At 39.7% G+C, this 10,811-nt stretch overlaps 1 protein-coding gene across 1 annotated transcript in view; it reads right to left on the bottom strand.

The window, feature by feature from the left end:
* Positions 1-2,913: 2,913 nt before the first annotated feature.
* UFM1 (ubiquitin fold modifier 1) overlaps positions 2,914-10,811 on the bottom strand; it is a 22,315-nt gene continuing 14,417 nt past the window's right edge. The window contains exons 4-6 of the mRNA XM_018560173.1: positions 10,588-10,627; positions 6,867-6,899; positions 2,914-3,048 (exon numbers count right to left, since the gene is read on the bottom strand). Of these exons, the coding sequence (XP_018415675.1) occupies positions 2,981-3,048; positions 6,867-6,899; positions 10,588-10,627 (141 nt within the window). The 3' untranslated portion in view covers positions 2,914-2,980. The remainder of the gene's footprint in view (positions 3,049-6,866; positions 6,900-10,587; positions 10,628-10,811) is intronic.

Here is a 10,811-nt window from a genome sequence, read left to right as displayed (position 1 = left end):
GAGTTCAGTGTCCCTTTAATGTGTGTACCTGAAGCACCACAAGCTGCTTACGGTGGTCCACTTACTAAATACAGGGGCCTCAGGTGCACATATTATTTACAGTATATGTAATGCAGGGGAAGGTTTTGCAGACTGTGGACATGCTACTGGTGTAGTTGGAGACTGAGGACATGCAGCAAGAGATGGTGAGAGACTGGGAACCTATTACATGTGACTGCTAGAGATCACTACAAATCCATTCTCCCACTGCAACTACGAGCTTCTGGATCAGGATTAACGCAATAAGTATCAAAGTGCCCCAGCTTGGGCTCTACATTCGATTGTTCCACCTACTGACCCCTACGTTATTACAGCGTTGGATGATGAAGACAGCAGGAATCATCAGCGAGGGCAGGAGAATAGGAAAATATTAAAACCTTTTTTTTTTTTTACAGGTAGCATTTCTATTTAATTTCAGTGGAATCACTTTAAAAGTGAATAACCTACTAATCCTTTATCACATATATGAGTATTGGTTTGAAAAAATACTGAACAGTAGAAGTAACAATATTTAATTATTAACATGTTCAATTATATTAGCACGTTAAAAGCAGATTCTGTATGTTAATGTTCATTTAAAATAAATATATCTATATATGTGTTATATACTTTTTTGTAATGAAATGTATTGTAAGCATTAGAGGAAAGCAGGTCTAATGGCAAAGCAGCCCTTTTTTTTTTAAATGAAAGAGCTCTTGAAATCATATAATAAATCCAGATATCACCATTTCCACCTTTTACTTGAAGTGAGAGGAAATCTAATTTTAGACCCGTACCTCACACGGCACAGTTTATACAAAGCAAAACAGGGGGAAGGTTCAATTGCATCACAGAAGCAGCTTATTTCTTTTGGAGTTCAGACATGCAGGTTTGTTATGCTGGATTACAGATGTGTCCACCAATGGGTCCTTTCTTTCCAAATTCTTCTACATGTGACTGATTTTATATGCATGAAGCTTCTTAAAGAGACCCATTAGTAGCATGAACAAAATTAAATGAGGGGCGCCCAAAAACAGAATATGGTGAATACTTTTCTTTCTGGTGGGTGGCGAGTGAAATCTTCCCTGTTCAACAACTACATGTGCCACTATTTTCTGACACTTCTGAGTGTGTTCGATAACAGGTCCCTCGCTGGGTCCTGGGGTTCACACAGTAGTGACGTAGTGGCCCGGAGGAACCACGGTACCTAACCAGTAAAAACTAAATGTCCCCCCTGGAGCTTTTAGCCATAACGTGCTAGTATTTACAGCATATAAGCTGCACCCCTGCTATTCAACAATCAGTGACAGTTGGTAAAGGTTCTTGCACTGTTCTATTGAATGGCAGTGGGTGGGTCTTAGGTGCAAGTCGAAGCAAAAGTCAAGGCCTCTGTATAAAGTGTGCACCTGTAAGCAAAGGAAACATTACAAGAAAAAAATAAAAATAAAAGTATTTGCAGACATCGTCAAGGGCCTGCCATTGGTTTGTGTTGCTGGCATTTTGCCTTTATATCACCTGACAGGTTTACCTCAATCTCCTGAAAAATAAAATGGCTCACGTACATGGAATCTGCTTTAAATGGGGGTTGTGTTTGAAACTATCAAAATGGTGGCAGTTTGCCGATATTCTAAAAGCATTATCATCATGTTGATTGCAGAATTTGTTTTAACATTACCATCTGAATGACACTCATTTCTTGTATTCACTTTTTAGATGATAATCAGCAATCCCATTGTCTGCAATGTGTTTCATACACTTTTAGACACGTGTTCTTCCTGTTGCACATTCAAGATTCAAATGTCACCATATGGGATTTATTATGCAAATGTGTAAAGTCAGCTGTAAGCAGAATTACTTCCTGGTCCCTTATTCCACCAGCTGATTAATATACGCAGGTGGAAGAACCATTACTATTAAGATTTAACTCCTGAGTTTAGTGTCACTTTAACCCTTAGCTCTCCTCACTATAACTCCAGTATATTCTTTTGCAGAATGCCTCTTATTTATATGTTTTGTCATAGTAACGGGGTTACTTTAAATAGTAATAGAGTGTTCTACAACTGTGGAAATGTATGTATCTGTGTATTTATGATTTTCCATTACTTATGCTAACAAATTGTAAACAATGCTAAAGAACTTCTGCTAGTTATTTGCCATCTCTTTATTCCTCCACAAAATGTGATCAGACAAAAAAAACAAAAAACAGTAGAAAAGTGGCTTTTAAATTACACAAGAGAACCAACCATGTTATAAACCTTGTGGAAGAAAAAACTGTAGAGGGCAGGATACACTTACATCCAATCAATGGCAAATACACCAAAGGTTATAAAGTAAAATGTACAAAACATGACTGTTGAGCAAGTTTCAGAGCATCGCTTCCACACTATTTTCTGACACAACTTTTACAAATATGTAGTCTCTTACAAAGACAGAAATCATTTCATCTTCTGGTCCTATAATTGAGTGAGCAGCAGAAAACTGGAGTGATCGCAACTTATCAATGTGGAAAGCTGGATCATTAAAACTGTGCCACCAGCGCTCTTAGAAAAATGTTACACTGGCAACAAAATATTATCAAATTAGGTTAAATTCAAAATAAAGCAACATAAGTAAATGTAACCCAATTCCAATAAGAAGCACAAAAAAAAATTGTATTCCTCGTCTTGGACGGTGTTACAATTTCCAGTACACAGCCAGTGTTACAGTTAAAACATACACTTTATGCTTTCTATGCACATTAAATGTGACAGGCTATAGAGTTGCCAGGGCTATATGGTTTTAAGACATCTGAAGTAATAATTAAATCTTCCAAATCTTTAATCTTCAAAGTCACTTTGATTTTAAAGAACAGGGCCTGACTGAATTAAATCTTAAATTAAAATTCAGAGTCTGATCTTTTTTTTCCAGGCCCTTAATAAATATGTTCTTTCCGTGTTCCACAAAGCAAGACGTCCAGAAGGTATTAAGAGCTGCCCACTCGGTCTCTGGGAATGAGTCGGAGTTCAGAGCCGTGTTTAAGGAAAACATTTCCTGGAAAGAAAATGAATTACAAAATGTAGGTCAAAACTGTGCACACTCTACATGCAACTAGGCATCTTTGTCAAATTCAAGTTTATGTTCAGTGCAATTTTTTATATTCCCTTTTGGATAGATTGGGGAATGATTAGAACCCCTGTCTAGTTTTTGCTGCTATCTGGAGCTCCATTAGAGATTTCCCCTCACTAACTTTTACAGTGACAATGGTTCACCCAACAGGAAGTAGGGGAAAAATTCCAACAGGGACAGAAGCAGAAAAAACCGTCTGCCTTGAATTAGGCTGAACGAGTAAAATAGAGCAGATTCCTCCATCAACACTACGAGTGTGTCGATCAAGGATTTCCACTGTTTGCACTGTATTCTGCAGGTCGCTGTCAGAATACCCAAACAGAGCCGGCAGCTCACTTTTTGTCTAAGTGCTATAAAAAGTTATACTCACATGAACCGAAGAGCCAGCTTGGTCTTATACCGGGTCCTTCCAACCTCTTTCCCCCTCCGATGCAGCGATCTAAGCTCCCATAAATCATCACATTCTCTACACAGTGTACAGGCATGAGGACATCGAGGAAGATTCCAATGCTGCAGGAGGAGACAGGCTTCAGAGACGAGAGAAGAAGGAAGCCGGGCTCTGTGGTTCAGGTAAGTATAACTTTTTTAGCACCTAGACAAAAACTAACAGTTAACCCTTGCAGTGCAGGAGTAGCCCCACTGCAAGGGTTCATAAAAGTTTTGCCTGGAATAATTGAAAATATAGATAATTGCGTGCAATGGGTGCTTTACTGCTCTGAGTGTCAGGAACATAGTCCAACATTTAAATACCCACACTGGTAATTTGGTCACCTTAATCAAAAAACGGTGAAATGTGTCATAGCAGCTGACTGTCCAGTCATTCATGCCCCCAAAGAATAAATAAGCATTTGTAATTGTATAGTTAATGCAGTAACTATACAACAGTCACCACACAGTAACCAAACCAAATGCACTTGTGCCACATTCATTAACACAAATATTATGTACAATTAAACATGATAATCATGATCTTTAAAAAATAAATTATCTAATTATTTAAGCTACTCATTCAGATTCATTTTCAACTTTACATTAGGATATAGAAATGCGAAGCTTGATAATGAAGCACAGATCTACAAGCAATTATGTACCACGTCTTCATTCTACAATACCAACTAAAAATGCTAACACTTCTCATTTAACTATTCAAGCATTTATAATGACTGCGTGATGCAAAGACACAACAGTCGTCTTTGGAAAAATAATACAAGAAAACTCACATATTTTTTGCAATTATTGTACCTTTTTCTTTTGAGAAGAAAAATGCAATCCGTTACAGTACATTTAATGCTGGGAAGGTTCATTGTGGAATTAAATGACAGGTATATTAATTACCCAGCAAGAAGCCTAAATTAATTGGTTCATGCATGTTGAAATTACATCTTTATTTTAAAATGATCTGCAGGGCCATTTGCCCACTGTTGCTACGCTGCGCCCTGTTGCTGGGAGTGAATATTTAATAGCAATAGGCAGAAACCATCAGGAGGAATTTTAAATTATCCAAGATCAGAAGGTCTAAAATGAATTTCCCCAACTAGCGGGTTTACGGAAATGGTGTCGGCTAGAGTCAATTACCATGCCCTTCAATAAGCTACAAAAACTAGACAATCTTACACACAAGTAATTGAATGTACTGGTCTTAATTTATGCAATGTTAGTTTTCAATTAACATATGATCACTATGCCTCTATTAAAGACAAATAGGTGACCCCTCGAGCATTACCGATAATAAGAAAATCATTCAAGTTTAACATTCTGAGAGTAACGAGCAGATAAATAAAAAAAAAAAAGCCTGTATCATAAGTGTTGCTGACTAATTAGAAAGAGATCATACCAAAATGTCTACCTGTAACTTGTAAGTCAGTTCTAAAAAAAATAAAAGGCTGACGGCTTATTAAAGTCATTCCATGGGCACTGCCCCTTAAAGGAGAACTATGGGGTTAAGGCTTTTCCCCATAGTTCTCCTTAGGGTAACGGGAGGACACAAACTAGCGTCCTCCCATCACCCTAGGCTCAGTATACCGCGAGCTGCTGCTCGCGGTATACTGAGATGCCGCAGCTGAAGCGGATCCCGACAATTATGCCGGGAACCGCCCGCTGCGTGACTGACAGCTGGCTCTGCCTATCTAGAGGCAGAGCCAGCTGTACCCGCCCCCTCCCCCGTCCGGCCAGTCAGCGCTGGCGGATCGGAGAAGGGAGGGGGGGAATCTAGCCCCTCCCCTGTCACGGCAGAGGGCTGTGACAGGATCGAGAGGTGAGCGAACGCCGGTATGTGTTCGCTCACCTCCTGATCTACTGAGCCGACCTGTGACAGTCTCATTGTCACAGGTCGGCTAGAACTATGAGGTGAGTGAAAAGCACTCACCTCATAGTTCTCCTTTAAGGATTTTTCATTTGCTGTATAATATGGAGAATGCATCATGATGAGTTTGTCATTGCCAGATGGGGAGATCTTATTGATGAAGTAACTGACAAGTGTAAGAAGTCAGACAGGAATTAAACCTTTTAGCTTTGGATAAAGCTTTTGTTTTTTAGGTTTTGGATGAACCGACCCTTTAAGTTAGAACTGGGCATTTTCTGGCCCTTGGTCTGAGGATGTCTGACGAGCCGACCTGTGCTCCTTTACGGCTGGCTGACAGTGGATGCGCCGGCCTCCAAAGCCGATGCATCCACTTAAGCCATAGCTCAGTACAGGTTGGCGATCAGTCTGTGTTTGGACACAGTTTCTCTTTGGTCCTTGGTTGCTAGGACCGCTCGTGTCCTAGTAACCGATGATGGCAGACTTCCAACTCTGCAATCATTTGTTGCTACCGTAGGTCTGCTGGGCGGTCCTAGCAACCAACGACAACGTGGTCCTCCTCTGTCCCCGCTCTTGCAACTCCTGCCCGTGGAAAAAAATCCACAAAACTTAAAAACAGTGCGAGTGTGTGTGGAGGTAGTTGGGGTTGGGCATGTGTAGATTCCCGCCCAGCAATGGCTAAGGCACGGTACCGTGCAATGCACCTACTGTGCTTTACAGTGCGCCAGGTGCGTTGCATGTTCTACTTTTTTCAACCACACCATAAACGCATGGTATTACGGTACCGCATGTTGTGGCACAGTCGATCACACTGCCACCAGGAGGTGAGTTTGGGGAGCCATTCAAATGAAAGGCAATGAAAAGCACCTGCTGCACTGTAATGCATGGGTGGGACATTGCGCGGTACAGTGCATTAATCGGTTTAGCCCTCCACAGATCAATACATGGCTATATAGAGTCCAGATCTCAGGGGGCAAAAAAAAAAAAAAAAATTAATAACAGACTCCCAAAGTGTTTGATCCTCTTCCATTTACTGCTTAAAGATTGGTTGACATGACATTTGAGTATAATTAAATTATTACCCCCTCTAAGTAATACATTAACCTGGTAAAGCGGACATATATTGGGCGAGTATCTCAACCAATTATTCTACTTGTAGGTCTAACCTGCTGAAAGCTTTCAGGTCAGCAAAAGACACTCAACTGCCACGATGAAGCATGTGTGTACGTCAAGACATCAGTACTCTTACTATCCGCACAATACCAATGTCTGGCTTGGGTGTTAAATATTTGAATTCTCCATCACCGATAATGTCCTAATCACTGTATTTGAGGGTGAGGGGCGAAAACTGCTGGTGTATGGTCTGCTTTCATTCAATTTGTCACCACAGCTTTATGCAGCAATTTAATTTGCATTATGTCTTCATTACAAAAAATTTACTTACCAGCTGTCTGTGCTGGATTTAGCCCTACTCCATCTGTAGGAAAAATCCAAATCGTTAAAATGCATTAAAATGAAACAAATATGCATTTGATGTCAAGTACTAAAGAATAAGATGAAAGAAAATGACTGCAACACTGACAGCGTGGAATTCTCTTTGTGGCTGTGTAACTTGTCAGACAATGCAGGCTTTGCTAAACAGCGTAGTTCAAAAGCAATGATATGCAGTAACCTATAACATCTAGTCAGAAGAAAAATGAAATGCTTGCTCAGCTAACTGGTTGTTGTGGGAAATCACTACTCTATACAATATACATCATTGCATGAAGCCTCTTGGGTTGTCTAATTGCCAGTATGCAAACATAACTCTGAACATTATTTCGTCCAGTCAAGATACAAAACTACTATGTATACAGTACTGTGCAAAAGTTTTAGGCAGGTGTGAATAAATGCTGTAAAGTAAGAATGCTTTCAGAAATATATATTTATCAATTTGCAAAATGCAAAACCGAGTGAACAGAAGAAAACCCAAATCAAATCAATATTTGGTGTGACCACCCTTTGGTTTCAAACCAACATCAATTCTAAAGCTGCCCATACACCTTGTGATCCGATGATCGAACCTGGGAAACAGTTTCATGTCACAGGTCCATACACCATGACCAGACTGCGCACAGCAATGACACTAGGTAGTTGTACTGCATCAGCAAGGTCTCTCCCAGGCAAAGATTTCAAAGCAGACTATGTTTTCAAGATGTACTGTTCAATCTGTTTTAAAGAAGCAAAAAGAAACAAGTAACGTTGAGGATCGTAGACGCAGTGGTCGGCCAAGGAAACTTAATGCAGCAGATGAAAGATTTTTTTTCACCTGTTGTAGCAAATTGAACCATGCTTTATAGGGTTATTTTTGCCTTCCTCTGGATCAACAGTGGGTAATTGTGGGCATAGCGTTCTGTTTAGGGTTTATTATTTTTTTTTCTTTTCATATCTCTATAGGTTGAACTCGATGGACATGTGTCTTTTTTCAACCTGACTAACTATGTAACTATGAAAGACACATCATGCTAACTTCCCTTCAACATCGGAAGATGTCCAGTAGTGCCACAGGTACACCCATCTGTGGAGCAGTCTGTCCAGAAGTGGTTTTCATGGAAGAATTGCGGTGAAAAAGCCATACCTCTGACATGCAAACAAGGCTAAGCAACTTAGCTATGCATGAAAACATAGAAACTGTGGTGCAGAAAAATAGTAGCAGGTGCTCTTTGGACTGAAGGAGTCAAAATGTGAAATATTTGGCTGTAGCAGGAGGCAGTTTGTTCACCGAAGGGCTGGAGAGCAGTACAATAATGAGTGTCTGCAGGCAACAGTAAAAAAATGATGGAGGTTCCGTCCAAGTCTTGGGCTAAATTTCTGCAAATGGAGTTGGAGATTTGGTCAGAATCAATTGTGTCCTCAATGCCGAGTTATAATAGCAGATCCGTCATGCCATACCATCAGGGAGGCATGTGATTGGCCCCAATTTTATTCTGCAGCAAGACAACGACCCCAAACATGCAGCCAATGTCATTAAGAGCTATCTTCAGTGTAAAAAAGAACAAGGAGTCATGGAAGTGATGGTTTGGTCCCCACAGAGCCCTGATCTCAACATCGAGTCTGTCTGGAATTACATGAAGAGACAGAAGAATTTGAGGCAGCCGACATCCACAGAAGATCTGTGCTTAGCTCTGTGCGAGTTCCTTCAAAAACTGTGTGCCAGTGTACCGAGAAAAATTCATGCTGTTTTGAAGGCAAAGGGAGGTCGCACCAAATATTGATTTGAATTTCTCTTCTGTTCATTTACTTTCCATTTTGTTAATTTATAAAAAATAAACTATTCACACTTTTATTTTTTTGAAAGCATTCTTATTTTACAGCATTTTTTCACACAGTACTGTATATAGTAACAGAAAGTATCGGTACTTGTACTCGGTCTGGAAAAAATGGTATCGCTGCATCTATAATATATACATATATATTTGCCTGTAAGCTGTATTACTAAATACTAAACATTATTTTGATTGGTAGTGGTGGTGGTTACTTCTCCAAACTGCATTGTTCCCAACAGAACACAAAAAAAGATGTAAGATACAAGCTCGATTTCCCACCATAGGCTGGAAATTTTAAGGAACAATATATTTTTTCCCAGCATTCATTAAAAAAATAAACTACAAGTTTTCACTTCAAATATTTTGGAAATATGTATTATGCATTTATGTTTTTATTTCCTTGCCTTTGTTCCATTTCTGGATAAACAACAATGTCTCCAATTTCAGGCATATCCCTTCTTAGACAGATATCACCAGAACAAGTTTTCCCAGTGGAGGATTTCCTCTCTATTCCTGTTCATATAACACCCATAATATTTTGGATTTTCCATCGCTTTCTGTCCCAGTACCAATGGTCACCAGGATATATAGGGCGGGTAAACGTATTCAGTAGGAAAAACAACCTATTGGCTTTGGAAACACTTTAATTTTGTGGGCTACACAATTTAGTGGAGTGACATGCCATACAAGCAGCCACGAATAAATACTACTGCACTGCAATAATGCTAACTAGATAAAACATTGAATACAAATGTCAGTATTTATCTGAAGTATAATAAAAAAAGGTTTAGACTGCAAGGTCTGCTTTTTAAATGAAAGTGGAAAGAGGAAGTTACAGCTGCCCGATCACTTCCATGGGCTGTGGAAACGGCAACTGCCACTATTTTCTTCTATAGGATCTCAGCTTTCATAAAATTCTGGGGTGATGGTTGTGATTGAGGGAGGGGGGCCAAGTAATCTTCAGGCCAAAAATGTGCATTTTAATATTTGTGTAAAAATGCTAAAGCAGCTTTGGCGACAAATGGGTTCAACAATTAAGACAATTTGTCTTTTATGTTTACTTACAAAAGTGTGCCTGCTTGAGCAATGGAGGAGTCTGGGGTTGCAGTACAAATGTTTGAGACGTGATGTCGAATATTTATTTCCAGTAGTTATAATAGTCTGCATGTGTTAGTAGCATTCCAATCAGTACCTGTACCCTGCAGAAGCTCACAGTCTAAGGACACTACTACACTAGGGGCAATTTGGAAAGAAACCGATTCCCTTAATGTTATGGGACTTTTGGGAGGAAATCAACACAGACCAGGGGGAAAACATGCAAACTCCATGCAGATGGTGACCCAAGTTCAATTTGAAGCCAAAACTTCGAGCTACAAGGGAACAATTCCAACCACTTTGTAAAGTCCATTGTAATGGGATCCAATACCACCGGTCCCAGCTCTGTATATCTCTATTCAACAAATCCACAACAACGGCAATAAGGATATATATATTGTCATGTCTTTTGGTGTTGAATCAAATTGCAATAACATTCATTACTAAGAAAAGTTTAACAGTGACCTTGTGTGGCTAATCAATTTCAGTGACAGCTTCAAGCCAGGCTTGCAAATGGTAATACAGGATTTATCTCTTAACTAGACCGGTATGTAACCCTATTTATGAGGCTAAGAAAGGTATTCTTTGTGGTGTGCACTTTGGTAGGATACGTTTAAAGCTCCAGGTGAAAGGAACCACCAGCTAATGTATTCAACACCCAGACTTATCACTAGAAATGAATATTCCTCTCATCAGGTCATGATCCACAAGAAGTGGTTCCAAAGAGTTACATTCAGTGGCTAAGAGGACAGGAAAGTAACTTACCATTTGTGATTATCGCACTCGTCTCTGGAGGAACCTTAAACTGAAGAAAAAAAACAACAATTTAGAATATCTGAAGACCATGTTTTTCTTCATCACCAGAACAAAACTAACAGAATCACATTCTTCATAGCCAAGTCCCAGGTCCAACTAAATAAAGGACAGAAGTTTGCTGGGGGGGAACAAAAATGGAAGGGGAAGGTTGGAACAAGGGAGGAGGGGTATAT

Source organism: Nanorana parkeri, unplaced genomic scaffold (genome assembly GCF_000935625.1).
Source record: "Nanorana parkeri isolate BGI_ZX_2015 unplaced genomic scaffold, ASM93562v1 scaffold436, whole genome shotgun sequence".
Lineage (NCBI taxonomy): Eukaryota > Metazoa > Chordata > Amphibia > Anura > Dicroglossidae > Nanorana > Nanorana parkeri.
Note: the sequence above shows the minus strand (reverse complement) of the source record. Positions and strands in the feature narration are given on the sequence as shown.